The sequence below is a fragment of the Triturus cristatus genome, chromosome 12, assembly GCF_964204655.1.
Source record: "Triturus cristatus chromosome 12, aTriCri1.1, whole genome shotgun sequence".
Classification (NCBI taxonomy): Eukaryota; Metazoa; Chordata; class Amphibia; order Caudata; family Salamandridae; genus Triturus; species Triturus cristatus.
This window is the reverse complement of record NC_140595.1, coordinates 194,627,809-194,643,378: the sequence shown is the minus strand read 5'-3', so window position 1 is coordinate 194,643,378 and position 15,570 is coordinate 194,627,809. Positions and strand designations below refer to the sequence as shown.

Genomic DNA, 15,570 nt, shown 5'->3' with positions numbered 1-15,570 from the left:
AAAATAGCAAAATATTGTCTAAAAATCATCACAGTAATTAAGTCGACTTTTATCACTTGTTTCTAAGTACTGTCCCAGGACTGAATCAAGGATCCAGTCCTGGAATTCCAAAAGTAATCCAAAAAGTAATCTATTGCAAATACCTTGAAACTTCCATTGAACTCAATGCATTATTGTGTTTAAAATTGTGTTGCCTATTGCAACCACTTGTAACTTTCTATAAAAGCCAATTGCATATTGCAAAAGAATTTATATAAAGCATCTCATTCTGAGAAAGTATATTTAATACCTATTGTTGGTTCTAAAATAAAACAAGCATATCTTTTTTTATATATAAACCATTGGCCTAGAGTTCAGTTATTGAGTGTGTGAGACCATTTGCTGACTGAGTGTGTGCAACAAATGCTTTACACTGTCCTCTGATACTGCCTTAATGCTCGACCAAGCTACCACTTTAGAGAGTAAGGTTATATCTAATTTTAGCCTCTGCCAAACCTCTGGAGACTGTAAACTCTGTACACCCTGTACCTATTTGGGAACAGTATATACAGAGCCACTTTCTCACAATTAGTAGCCGTGAGGAGGGCTGTCTCAGTGCTGCGGTTGCTGCGGAATCCGGATTGGGAAGAGCTGATTCAGAGGTTCTGTTCCAGAGATGGGAGAATTGGCTTTTTCTAATACTTAGGCCGAGAACAGGAGCAGAGAGATTGAAACACTGTCTTTCAAGCAAACACATTCTACAGTGAAGAACTAAGACATGGTTTAAAAACTGAAAATCATCAGCCACCTCCCAAGTGGGGCACAATACAAGACTGTGAAACACAACACTAAAACTCAACACACTCTTTGCCTTCGAGGCTTAAACCCCGCCTTGCCTCTCGCTAAAGCATTATCACTGCCAACCTCACAGCTAATCCAACACCTGACTCACACAAATTACTCTAACCTTAGAGTCAAGAAAGGAAACACTTCTAACACTACTGCATTGACTAAACTTTACCTCACATTCAGTAAATAATCAACTCTAAAGCACTGCATTTGAAATTAACACTTATTTTACGTCCCACACACAGAGTGCCCAAATTCTGTAATCCAGCTGTTTACTAACTGCTGATGTAGCACACACCAATGATGCATTGAAGAATGAACGTATCTGTTTGAAAGTGGTTTATCTACTATTGGGCAGAACAAATAAGTACATTCAGTGACTGTCCACATGAAGGGGCTCTCTCACAGTACTGCATAGCTCCCCAGTGACCAAAATTGTTTGCCTGACGTGTCATTCAAGTATTGTTTAAGACTGATCCGGGGCTGTCTTACAAGTAGCTGCTCTGCCATTGCCCATGTGTGGCTGCTCTTTGTTCTAGTGTGACTGGCTATTTAGTGAATGCAAGTGCAGATGCCTCCACATTGCCTATCAACTGTTATTGCTATGACAAGACCGGGAGAGTCCACATCAGCTGATCTATGGCTGCTCCAAAGTCTTTTGCAAAAGTGCTCAAATGCTTTCTGTATGAGGATGATTTTCTATAGTTTATTCATGGTCGCTCCTTGTATGCATGCCTCAAGATATACATGATGCTATCCGTGCAACAGCACTGTCATTGGCTGATCTTTAACTGCCTATCTGTTACCACCCTCTCGCTAAAATAACGAAACTTGTAAATTAGAAAAACACAATCAAACCACCTATGATCCTAATCATTAACAGGAAGGTTTCAAGGCATAGCTTTAGATCAGTTCACTTTCATACAAAAAAAGAATTGCCATCACAGAAAAGCCCTGAATTCACCCCTTCCAGATTGATCAAAGAGCAGTTTAGAAAGCAGAACTAGGAAAATCTGCATTTTACATTTCCTGAGAACACTAAGTGCCAGAAAGAGATTCATCGGATATGGAGACTCCCTCTGGGAGTTGATAGGGCTATAACACAAGTTTAATAAATAGTCATGGAAAACACTTATGCAGCAGTTGCAGACAGGAAGCTGAAAATGCTGTTCTTCATTTATCAGGATTTTTTCCATTTAGGATGAATGGAAACTAACTTGACGAGTTTCTTGCAAGACCACTGAATGTCTTCGGCTGGGGAGGCACTGATCAATGCGAGTTGTTCCAAAGCATGCTCTTTGACTAGCAGCCGCTCCAACTCCATCTGCAGTAGGCTGTCGTGCTGGAAGAAGCACAGGGGACAAAAAGTTAGGGACATTTTTCATAATCATTGGGAACACTTGAACTCTTGCTGCCTACTGCATCCATCTACTCAAAGAAACATATCAGGAGCTCCACTCCAATAGAAATGTGGACATTTACTCCTGTAGGTCTACTGGTGCACATTTTCAACTTTTTGGGAATTTCAGAAGTACTCATTTGCACATAGATTCCCAACCCTAAAAACAATCTATTTGCCTATGTTTGGTGAATACTGAAAGACCTGAACGTTTTGTGTGTGTTCACCACTTTTGAAAGGTCCTTATTCTTGAATGCCAACAACCCCACCTAAAAAGGTAATATTTTATTAGTGTGATTTTGTGTGTGAGAAACCCCATTTACAAGAGCAGATTCAGGTTATGTTAACCACAAAACTGAATTTGCAGCCATAAATGATTCCACTTGCATTCCTAAGGATCGATTACATATGTAAATATCTTTGTTAATAGGACTCTAAGTCCCACATAATTCACTGAAATGCTTCCAAACTCAAGTATTCACTTAAAAACAATGTTTCTGAGCGCGAGTCTGAAGCAAAATTGAATACTGCCTTATTCCAACAGTGTCATATTGTATACAATAAGTGTTTGAATCAGATTTGACAATCCAAATCAGCTAATAATTTTTCTCTGACCGTAGCGTCTTCCCCTTTCAATTTACTCTTGGATTTGGTCCCGATCAATATTCTCAAAATTGATTCTGTCAATAAAACAGTCCTTTTCTACCCAATCACCAAAACTCTGAAGAACAAGTTACTTTCCATTGGTAAAGATCTTTCTCATGGATGGTCTATCTAAATGCAGATTACTAACCTTGTGAATAATCCCTAGGCGTCAGACTGAATTCGGAAACTTTTCGACCAGTTCTCCTGTCCGCCACTAGGTGGTGTCTTGTGGCTCTGTGCAGACATTGTTCTGTTCTGGAAGTGAGGAGTGGAGCTGTATATTATTGCCACTCATGCGTGCTCACATAAGCTGCTTTCTTGGCTGTCCTTGCCATCAGACGCAGTGCCATCAGTAAATTAGTATGACCAGTGTGTAGATTTCTAGATTGGGATCTTTTTAGAGGGAAAACAGTCAAGTTTATAGAATAGGGAGGTGGAAGGGTCAGTGAGGAATCTGTAGTCAGACAGTGTATCCATAAGAAAGATCGTTACTGAAGGGCAGTAACTTGTTCTTCTGAAGGATACCTCCAACCGAGGATTATTCACCTTGTCACTAGATACCGTAGCAATACCTCCAAAGGTGGTGGGTCTGTGAACTGGCTCATACCAAAAAGTCCTGCAGAACCAAGCAAGCAAAATTCCACTCTCGACAGACCTGACTGTCGAGGTAGTACTGCTTCATGAATACATGCATGCCGATGCCCACTTAGCAGTTTGACAGATGTCCAGGACAGGCACTCCATGTGCTAACGCAGTGGTAGCAGTTTTGGCCCTGATAAAATAAGCCTGCATGCCTTCTGCGGCTGCTTTAAGCCAGTGCATAGCAGATCTTTATGGAGATAATACATACTTTTTGCACTACCTTGCCTTTCTTTCATTTGGAAAACCCTACAAAGAACAGATTATTCACTCTATGCTACCTTGTATGATTGATATATAAATTCAATCCTGTCTTAGGGTCCAAGCGATGAAGTCTTTCTTCCTCTTAAGAGGGATGAGATGGAGTGCAGAATGCGGGAAGAGTGATAGCCTGACTGACATGAAAAGGAGTAACAACTTTCTGTAGAAACAAAGCTATGTTTGTCAAAACCGAATCATCAGGGTCGAAGGTTGATTAACAGAAAGAGCCTGGAGCTTACTCTCATGCCTAGCCAATGTCATGGTGATGAGAAAGACTGTCTTTAAGATCACAAAACTGAGGGTACAATTGTACAGTGGCTCAACAGGGGTGCCTGTAAAGAAGGTGAGGATTAAGTTCAGGCACCACTGAGACATCACAAAGTTTGTTGGTGGGAACAAATGTTGCAAACCTTTCACACATCTTATCACAACGGGACATTTGAATAACAAAGGTGGGTCCAGCAACTGCAGGAAAGCTGAAAGAGACAAAAACCAGCGCTTAACAGTGCCAAAAGCAAGGCTTTGTTAGATAAGGTAAAGGAAACAATCAATAAAACCGCAGACAACTTTGCCTCTAAAGTGTCCCCAATCCACAAACTTGTCCCAACAGCTGGTGTATACTGGTGTTGTGGAAGGACACTTAGCTGCCAAGATGACATCAACGACCCCAGAGGGTGCAGGTCAAAGGAGATCAACAGTTGATGCTCAATCTCCAGGCATGGAACAGCAAAGTGTGCAAGCTCAAGTACAAGACCCTGCCCTTCTGCTGCAACAGAAGGTTCTCCCAGAGGAGTAGCCTGATTGAAGAACAGTGCTCAGGCCCAGGAGTTCCAGGTACCACAACCTCCTGGCCAAATCAGGTGCCACTAGGATGACTTGGGCCCTGATTATTCCTGATCTTCTTCAGAAATCGGGGAGGAGAGGCAGTGGCAGGAAGGCATACAGGAGCCCTGTGCTCCACTCTAGATGGCATTTGGCCATGTCTGAACTTGGGTGGTGGAGTGAGCTAAAGAATGATGATGGATTAAACCCAGATCAGTTGACTGGGGGTGAGTGTTTGATTTGCTCAAACGCTCCGTCCATCATCCCCTTTGGTATCGCTTTGTTCGCCATAAGTTGGCAGGGTATGCCCAGACATGGGTCCCTTGCTCACTTTGCCACTGGATTCAAGATAGCCTGGCTGATGAGGGTTATGAACCCGAAACTGGTCCCAGGATGCCTGTTTCCGGTCCAGGGAAGACATGGCTTGGCAGTTCGGGCTGGACTGTTCCCATGAGGCACAGGGTCAGACTGATTTGCATATGGCCATGTCTGAACTGGGGTGGTGGAGTGAGCTAAAGAATGATGATGGATTAAACCCAGATCAGTTGACTGGGGGTGAGAGTTTGATTTACTCAAACGCTCCGTCCATCATCCCCTTTGGTACCACTCTAGATGGAAGGCATCTCTGAGCGAGAGCTGCTTTGGAAACTCAGTGTGCATAAAGGCTGACACTGTGCCTTCTTGGCAGTGGCAAAAAGATCAAGCCAGGATCTCCCCATTGTTGAAAGACTGCTTGTGCCACCTCCAGGTGCAGCTGCGATTTATGATCCATTAAACAACTTTGGGTGAGTTTGTCCAGTTTGGCATTTAAAGATTCCACCAGATGGTTAATCACCAGAGAAATCAGTTGGCTGTCCAGCCATATCCAGAGGTGCAGAGCTCTTGACACAGCACCTAGGACCCCACTGTGAGAAGCCGGCCTGGTATATGGTGCACACTTATGTAAGTGGGTACCCTGTACCAATCCAGGCGCCCCTTATGGTGATTTCAGTGGTCTTGGACAAACTTAGACAGCTCTCTAAGTGGTAGCTGTGGAGAGCAGCCTTCAGGCTTAGTCAAGAAGGAGTGTAAAGCAGCTTGTTTTCGGATCTCCCACCGACCCGTGCCCCCACCATGTCTTCAACAAGGCAGCCTCCACCATCGCACCCCACCTCCGAGACATCATCAACACCTCCATCGACACAGCCACCTTCCCGGAAAGCTGGAAGCACGCCAACAGCGGACCCAACTGACCTCAGGAACTTCCGCCCCATCTCGCTCCTTCCTTTCCCTGCCAAAGTCATCGAGAAGATCGTCAACAAACAACTGGCCGCCTTTCTCGAGAAAAACGGATCCCTCGACCCATCGCAGTCCGGATTCAGAGCCAACCACAGCACCGAGACCGCCCTCATCGCAGCGACCGACGACATCCGAGCCCTGCTCGACAACGGTGAAACAGCGGCACTCATCCTCCTAGACCTCTCCGCAGCATTTGACACTGTCTGCCACCGCACCCTAGTCCAACGCCTCAACGACACCGACATCCAAGGGAAGGCTCTGGAATGGATCATCTCATACCTCGCCGGCAAAACACAGAGAGTACGCCTCCCTCCGTTTCGCTCTGAGGCCACCAAAGTCATCTGCGGCGTCCAGCAAGGATCGTCACTCAGCCCCACCCTCTTCAATATCTACATGAAACCCCTCGCTGCCATCGCACGCCAACACAGCCTCAACATAATTTCCTACGCCGATGACACCCAGCTGATCCTCTCCCTCACCAGAAACCCCGACACCGCCAAAGCCAGCCTACACGAAGGGATGAAAGACGTCGCCGACTGGATGAACATCAGCCGCCTGAAATTGAACACGGACAAGACAAAAGTGCTCATCCTTGGACCATCGCCCGTCGCATGGGACGACTCCTGGTGGCCCCCAGCCCTAGGCACCGCGCCGAAGCCAACCGACCACGCACGCAACTTGGGCTTCATCCTGGACTCCTCCCTATCGATGACCAGACAAGTCAACGCCGTCTCCTCATCCTGCTTCCACACCCTCCGCATGCTCCGCAAAATCTTCCGATGGATCCCGGCAGAAACCAGGAAGACGGTCACCCAGGCCCTCGTCACCAGCAGACTGGACTACGGAAACACCCTCTACGCCGGTACAACAGCCAAGCTTCAGAAAAGACTTCAGCGTATCCAGAACGCCTCCGCCCGACTCATCCTTGATGTCCCCCGACGCAGCCACATCTCGAGCCACCTGAGAGACCTGCACTGGCTCCCTGTCAACAAGAGGATCACGTTCAGACTCCTCACCCACGCACACAAATCCCTCCATGACATGGGCCCAAGGTACCTCAACGACCGCCTGACCTTCTACACGCCCACCCGCCAGCTACGATCCGCTAACCTCGCCCTCGCCGTCGTCCCACGCATCCAGAGGACCACCGCCGGAGGAAGATCCTTCTCCTACCTGGCGGCCAAGACATGGAACTCCCTGCCCATCCACCTGCGGCTGACCCAGGACCACCTCGCCTTCAGGAAACAACTCAAGACCTGGTTGTTCGAGCAGTAGCAGACCCCCTCCCCCACGCGCCTTGAGACCCTTCCGGGTGAGTAGCGCGCGATATAAATTCCTTGATTGATTGATTGATTGATTGATTGAAGTGCTTGAGCTGGAGAGAGCCCACAGCCGAACGGGTGCTCCCCTGATTTGGCAACAACTGAAGAATGCACGAGCCCTGCTGGCGGGGCTCGATCTTGACAAAGCCGAATATGTGGCTCTTCGCCTAAAGCATTCTTATTATGTTGGAGGGGATAAAACAGGCCGGATGTTAGCTAGTAGTCTGAGGGCGAAGACGCAACAGGGCAAGGTTAAGGAGATCACCGACTCGGAGGGAGGACAGGTCACTGATGATGTGGGAATAGCGCAGGCTTTTCGGGACTTCTACGCAGCTCTTTACTTGGGGGGGTCATCGTCCACTCCTCAGATAGATACCTACCTTCGACAGGCACACACGAAGGCGCTAAACCAGTTCAACGGTGAAGTGCTTGATGCTCCCATACGCATTGAGGAGGTGGTGGGAGCCATTTCCCGCCTTAAACTCCTGAAGGCCCCGGGCTTGGATGGATTTTCGGCTGGGTTTTATAAGAGGTTCTGCGCCATCTTAGCTCCAGTACTTACCCGACTTTTCAATTCCTTCACGGGCCTCGGTACGATCCCACCGGAGATGCTATTGGCCTCTATAATGGTACTACCCAAACCAGTTAAGGACGCCTCCAAGTGTAGCTCCTACCGGCCCATTTCATTAATGTCGATCTCAAACTATTCACAGGGATACTGGCAGCGCACCTGGGTCCCCTTATGCTGGGCATAATTGATCCAGATCAGTCTGGTTTTATACAGGCCCGGCAATGTAGCGACAATACAAAACGTATATTCCATCTTATAGATAAGGCCCACCGCACTAAAATGGACGCTCTTCTCTTATCGGTGGACGCCGAGAAGGCGTTCGATCGGGTGGATTGGCGCTTCTTGGACAGAACCTTGGCACATTTTGGCTTCGGGAACAGGTTCCGGGCATGGATTTCAAGCTGCTACACCAACCCCAAGGCGGTGCTTAAGTGAATGGGGTAGATTCCACACTTTTTGAGATGCAACAGGGAACCAGGCAGGGGTGCCCGCTGTCCCCCCTTCTCTTCGCCTTGTATGTAAAACCGTTGGCGCAGAGGATTAGGGACAATCCAGAGATAAAGGACATCCCATTTGGGGGAGAACGGCACGCCGTTAGTCTATACGCCGATGATATCATCGCCTCCCTAGAATCACCGGCATGTTCGGTCCCTGCCTTCTTGCAGGAACTGGAGGAATTAGGTCAGGTTTCGGGCCTACGGGTTAATATTGGGAAGTCCTCAGTCCTATGGTTTCGGGAGGAGGGCCCGGGTCCCTTAGCGGTTAATGGATGATACGCGGGCATACCCATTTACTCTTCTATCCCCTACTTGGGCATAGAGATTGCGGCGTCGGTGTCCCATACGGTTCATCTTAACTACTCTAAATTTTTACAGCGTGCTGCCAAAGACCTGAACAATTGGAAACGGCACTCGCTCTTCTGCCCTGAGCATTGTAACTCTTTCAAACCATTCCGGTCTGGCCAGCCCCAGGGACACTGCCAGCTCTGCAGAGAGCTATCAATCAATTTATATGGGGGGGGGGGGGGCGGAAGAGACCCCGGCTACGCAAGAATTTGGGATACCTGAAGCCGTATGAGGGGGGCTTGGGCATTCCTAATGTTTTTGAATATTTCCACATGGCGCAACTGCGATACTTAGTCGAGTGGAAACATCCTGAATCTGAAAAAAGCTGGCTTTTCCAAAATAGGTCAATAGCTCAAATGGATCTCTGGAAGGTCCCCTTTCTTAATCGGACTCACAGACCCCCCGGCGTTCGGGTCTCCCCTGTTATGAAGACCTTGCTGCGAGCTTGGGACGGAGTGGTGGTGAGACGGGGCTTGACAACATTCCCTTCTCCCATGACCCCACTCTTTGATAATAAAGAGTTTTCCCCAGTGGTGGACGCTAGGGCTTTTTCTGTCTGGAGGGCATCTGAGTGCCGGTCAGCAGGCCATCTCTTTGACCCGGAGGGCATCCTCCCCTTTCAAGACCTCAAAAGCGTTTATAGACTCCCGGACACAGAGCGTTTTCGCTATTTTCAGCTCAGACATTGGCTCCTCCACGCTGATGTTCGCCCTAATGTTGCTAGAAAGCTTACTAAGTTTGAGAAGTGGTTATACCTCAAAAACACAGACAAAGCAATGATATCTGACATCTATGACATGCTTAGGGAGGGGACCCCCGTGGAGCCAACTGCAAGCCAGAGAAGGTGGGAGAGGGAGCTGGGGAGACAACTGACGAGCAAAGAGTGGGCGGACATCTATTATCGCACGAACCACACAGCGCATAACACAGCTAGCAGGGAAGCAGCAGTTAAGGTGGCCATGTATTGGCATCTGACCCCGGCCCGCCTGCATAGGGGGAATCCAGCACGTAGTCCGCTGTGCTGGCATGGCTGCGGGGAGGATATCACCCTGGCACATATTTTATGGGAATGCGGAGAGCTTCAAACCTACTGGAAAGAGGTTCAAGATGATATCGATCGCCAATTTGAAACTGAGATTCCGCGTTTCCCGGCTTACGTGATTTTGGGACTGCCCAACCCCATAACATACCCACTCAAGTCCAGGCGAGGCAGGATGATGGGGATAGCTTTAGGAGCTGCCACGCAGAACATCCTATCACATTGGGGTTCACCTAGGAGACCGACACGACTGGGTGGCAACGTATACAGGCCTCTCTTTCCAACACTATGGCCAGCTTTAACGATGCCTGGCAGCCACTGCTTGCTTTACTGTTGATGGAAATGAATGAGATTACATGCGCTAAATATCTTCACCTCCTCCGGCTCGCTCGCTTGGCCCCTGAACCATAACATGCGGAGATTCACACAGGACTTACCCTGTCACCATGCCACATCTTGGTACACTAGGAAGGCACACCAGTTCGGGGTGGGAGAGGGTGTTGGGGACAGGGGGGAGGATGGGGGGGGGTTTCTTTTACTCTTCTAAAAGGCAATATAGCAACATTCCTCACCGTTTGGCTGCTTGCATGACAGTTTGTGTGGCAGTACAGGGGGGGATTTTGAGGCGCTTATGTGGTTCCTAGATTCTGACCCACAAAAGGGGGCTTATCTTCATTTTGATATGCACGAAAGGTATGTATGTCCTCATTGGAAATGTTTGTACTCCTATTGAAGCAAATGCCAATAAAACAAAGTTAAACCTAAAAAACACAAACACTGCAAAATTTAGCAGATTTCATCAGTGGACCACCGACGGGACATGTGCTACTTTGTCCCATAAGGCATGTGACTAACTCCTCAGTAAACATGACGTATTAACCTACCTGAGGCCAAAACTGGCTGAAGAGAATACTCTCTTTGCAAATGCCTTCATCTTTTTCGACTCTATCATGTGAGGTGGTTAGAAAGGCATTTGGGTTTGTACAGCTCATAGAAGCCTGTTCAACAAGGCTCTCCAGAATATGCTGTTGCAAAAAAAAAAATAGTGTCCATGGGAGCAGGCTTGTCTAGCTGTGCCACTTGCCTGTTAACCTGAGGGCACGATCCAGATTTCGTATTTGTGCGCACCAGCACATTTGTTAGTGCCTCATTGAACGGCACAAGGGTCCTGAATGATATGTGAGGGATTCAAGACTTAGGTTAGGAAAGTTGTCTTAACCTCCTGAGCAGGCAGACCAAAGAGCAGGAGTTTCTGCTGTTGTCTCTTTACTGGCAATAGCAAGATTAGGAGAAACAAGGCTAGGGTCTTGAGAGATGTTCACACCACTAGTATCCTGAAGATAGGTATTAACATCACCCTGTTCAAAAGGCCGATAATACTTATAAAAAATGAACTCTTATCTTGAATAATCATGTTCAGAATGAGCATATAACCTAGGTCTAGGCAGAGGAGCATGGGTTCATAATCTGATAAAACAATCAGATCTTCTACCAGCATTGGCGACATCGTAATCAACACCAGAATTAGAGCCACTGGCACCAGTCATTGCAAAAGCAGTGTCACACGCGGTGCAAATGATGGTGCCAGAGATGTTGTTAGATCTGGATTCAACAGAGCTGGTGACAGCATTGACCCCGAGACGAGATGAAGATGACCAATGCGTTGATGGTAGACCAAATGCAGGCTTCCTTGGATCCATGAGGCCCGAAGACGCTCCAGTGGATCCAATATGGAGGAAACAGCCTTTACAACGAGGTTTTTACCTCATTAAGCCTTTAGAACGCATTTTTAGCGCAGATATTTTTACCGCGAATATGCATTTAAAACACATGCCGATACAACAGATTTAAGGTAAGTTGGGTGGGAGTGGGGGGTCTACCCCCCCAAATACATTGTTTTTAAGTATATAAAAATAATGTGTGGTATTGGCATTCGTTTTAAATGCATTTTCACTGTAAAAACATGCGTGCTAAAAAATGCGTGTAAAAGGCATGCAAAGTAATTGCATGCGATGTACCGTCGTACATCCCAATATGGTTCCAAAGATCTTGTCCATACCTAACTTTAAGTTGATGAAGCTATTCCGACATTGCCACCCGTTCAGAAGGAATTCACTACAGAATGAGCATTCAAGCAAACTCCACTGAGGAAGAACAGTTTGTGGTCTAGAGGTGACAGGTGCGTCATGTGACTGTGAATGGTGAGATTGGCGAAACGCAGATGACCCATGTTTGGATTTTTCATGCTTTTTATTGCTCCTTTTCAACTTACCTGACTTTGACTAAAACCAGACATGAGAGTGACCTCAGGAATGAGAATGTGTCCACACCCTCAAAAGGGATTTCTATGTCTTGGACTTTGATTGAGAATGAGCCTTTGACTTCCTCAAATGGGTGACAGACAGCTTTATCTTGTGGTCATGGATTGCCTTTTTGTTTATCTTGGCACATGAGGAACAAGACTTAGAGTCATGACTAATTCCAAAGTACCAAAGACGAACAGCCTGAGGATCTGTAGCCGGCATCTGTTAGGTACGGTTGTTACTTAGTTTAGAACCTGCACATTGAGGCAACATTGTATGCACATGGTTGAAAATGTAAAGGAAAAAGCTAAATATCTCCAATTACAAGTAAAGCCCTGGATTTGCATTGATTGGTGCAGAAACTAAGGAACTGAGGCCAGCGAAGGGAGGTGGCATATATATATATATATATATATTGGACCCAGCGTCACAGATGCGTGGGTGTAGGAGAGTAGGGTCTGCTTTCTATGTTCACCCCCACTTTTTGCTTTTGCTTTACTGGTTTTCGACTTAGATGTGGCTGTGGGCCTGCTAATCAGACCCACAGCCCTGCTGTTCTCTCTCTAAATTAATACAATGTACTTTAGGTGCATAACCCATTTGGATAGGATCACCTTATTGGCCCCTGTACAGTGTACCCTAGGTACCCAGGGCATAGGTGTACCCTAGGCCTACCAGGGGCTTCAGCATGTATTATGCCACCCCTGGCCTGGCCTTCCATTTTGACACAACTGGCTGATCACTCAGCTGGGGCAAGGTCGTGTAATCACCCCTTGCTTAGGTGTAGTATTCCTATACCTAACTTACATATAGACACATGTGTACCTATCAGTCACTCCTATGGCAGGCCTTAACAATCCTGGAGGCAGAGTGCTTGGTAACATGTGAGATGGTGCTCTAGCATGAGCTGAGCCTGTCTGCAGCTTTCGGAACTAAGTCCTTATAGCTGTTCTATGATATAGCCTACCATATACTCTTAAAGTGCCTTATAATCTTAGACGGTTATGGTAACTATGGTTTGGCTTTATCGAAACATGTCGTGTAAGGTGTCTAACACTGTGGAATAATACCCCCATGCCATTTCTGGACATGAGAATATTATTCCCCCCTTCTAGAGGGAAAGACATGTTAAAATCATACTTCAACTGTTAGCCTCTGACCAAAGCCTCAGCATCACAAAATGGATGCTGCTGCCACGACACAAGTCTGACCTCCTGCAGCTGGGAGTGATCCCAGCCAGGGAGGCCTGGACAATAGGTTTCCTGCTTGGGGAGGTGCTAGCACCTCCCCAGACAGCCTTTAGTGTATTGGGGCAGGGTGGGCTGAAAGGAATGAGACATGCCTGGGGCACACAAGGTGTTCCTTGCATAGTCCAGTTCAAACCGGCGCTGGGGCACTCCAGCCCCAGCTCTGGCGCGAAACTGGACAAAGGGAAGTGGGTGTAACCACCCCCTCCCAGGTCCCACCCATAAGGCGTGACCTAGCAGGTATCCCAGCCCCCCAGATTAGTATAAGAGTGGGAGTTGGGCCTCAAGACTTTAGATTATCCTGAACCTGCAAAACTGAACAGAAACTCTGGACCTTCGACATTCGACGAAAGAAGAAGACTGAAGAATCTCCCTTGTAGCCAAGGAGTGGCTACCCTGTGCAAACAGGCACCATCAAGAGACTACCCTTTGCTTTGCCCACGTTCTACGAGGAACTGACTGCAGAGCCTGACCAGAGCCTTGACTTCCAGACTTCTCGGACCCTGATCCACATCTACAGCAGAGCTGAGATCCGTGGAGGCGACGAGCAACATGGGACCGGCTACCTGGAAAAAGTGGCTAGTAACTTAAAGCGCAGCTTCTGAGGTACCCTCGAAGTTGTGCACCGGGGATTGAGAAGCCCCAACCCCAAGCACCATCTGCACCGAAGATCAGCCCCCCACACTCCACGAGTCCTGCGTGGGGCCCTTCAGCATTTTCCTGCTTGCCGCGTCTGTCCGGTTGCTTGCCCGCTGGCTAGTGGCCTTTGTGACGACGCACCCTGAAATCTTCTGCGCTGGTTTGGCTCCTCCAGACTGGCTCCCGCTTCTCTGCAAAGAAGAAGCACCCCAGACCTTCCTGGTCTGCACCAGAAGCAAGTCCTCCGTTCTTCGTGGGTTCCGCTTGCCAAGGCTTGGTGAGTCCTAGTCCAACTTCGACGCCGCCGACAGCAAGAGCCTTCGTGGGACAGCTCGCCTCCTGGTCCTGGTCGTCCTCGACGCTTCCTGGTCCTCCTGGCTGCAGCGACAAGCTTCACCTTCACCTGCAATCTTCACGACATCGCCTGGTTCCTTCCTGGTTCCACGTGGTCACTGGCTGGTGACCTTGACTCTGTCCCTTCTGCTTGCAGGTTTCCTCTCTTCTTGATCCCAGCCTTGGGATCCACCGGACACTCTTCACTGACTGCCTGTCAGCATCTTTCTTCAGGCATCCATAGGAGTCGACGACGAAAACGACGCATCTTCACCCCTATGCACCCGCAGCCTGTGGGCTAGGTAACTTGGGTACTCCGGTGCTCATCAGGATAGTGACTATCCTAGTGTCTAGTTTTCAAGTCTCAACTTCCTAGCTACTCCGGAAGTGTCCTAAATCTACCGTTTTCTAAACTGTACTATTGCTATTGACTTTTACGCATTACGCGTGAGTGTTTCCACTCTGCACCCGAATCCCGTGGGCCTCCCACTTCCTAACTAACGCTAGTGTAGTGTAGCCCCAGCGATTCCCTAGGCCTAGGCCTATTCTATTTCCGTGACAGTGGTTCTTATACCACTTACTTAGTATATGGTTTGCGTGGCCCCTAGGGCCTAACTGTATTACTTACCTGTGTGACTTAATGTATGCTTAAATAAGACTGTGTTGTACTTACCTCTAATCTCATAAAGAGTGCTGAGGGTTTGACTAGAATAAATACACTTTATTTTATATATATATCGGTTGTGGTGTCCTTTCATTTGGTATTCAAGGGATTATATATGGTATCACAGCTGGCTTCACATGCCATTCAGAGTTTAGCCTAAGACTGCTCTTGTCCATGCTACCACTAGGATAGCTGGTCTATAAGGTTGACTTTACAACCAATCACCATAAGGGTATTTGGACTGATATAAGGTGTACACTAGAACTAGTGACATCATACATCAGGCCAACTTCTCACATTGGTGAGCAGCGGTTGGGATCTGAGCTTGCTGTTGTAATACCATTGTAATCTTGAGATACTAAATTGAAAGATCACACAGATATTGTCTAGGTACATATAACATAGATTATAATACTTAAGTCCTACTGGACTTTGTAGTTGTAGGTTGAAGGGAGTAACACACCCTGACTACAACTACTAGAGAGGTTTAGTAGATACAACTAGTGTAGGTAGGTGCACACACCACACCCTCACTAGATCATGTCTCTGAGAGGAGATCAAGTAGATGCTCTCTCAGGAGGATCAGGTCTGCAAAAGACCCCCTCTAGATATGATACCTTAACATTCCAGGAGATGAGACACTTGTGTACCTCCAGAGGAATAAAACAGGGTGCAAACCCTACCCTCCTTCAGTTAAGACAACTCCTAGAGGAGTATGACATTATTAGGGCATCT

At 47.5% G+C, this 15,570-nt stretch overlaps 1 protein-coding gene across 1 annotated transcript in view; it reads right to left on the bottom strand.

Annotated features, from left to right (window-relative positions):
- Positions 1 to 15,570, bottom strand: part of HYDIN (HYDIN axonemal central pair apparatus protein) — a 2,467,744-nt gene that overhangs the window by 1,308,747 nt on the left and 1,143,427 nt on the right. The window contains exon 31 of the mRNA XM_085640020.1: positions 2,046 to 2,170. Within this exon, the coding sequence (XP_085496146.1) occupies positions 2,046 to 2,170 (125 nt within the window). The remainder of the gene's footprint in view (positions 1 to 2,045; positions 2,171 to 15,570) is intronic.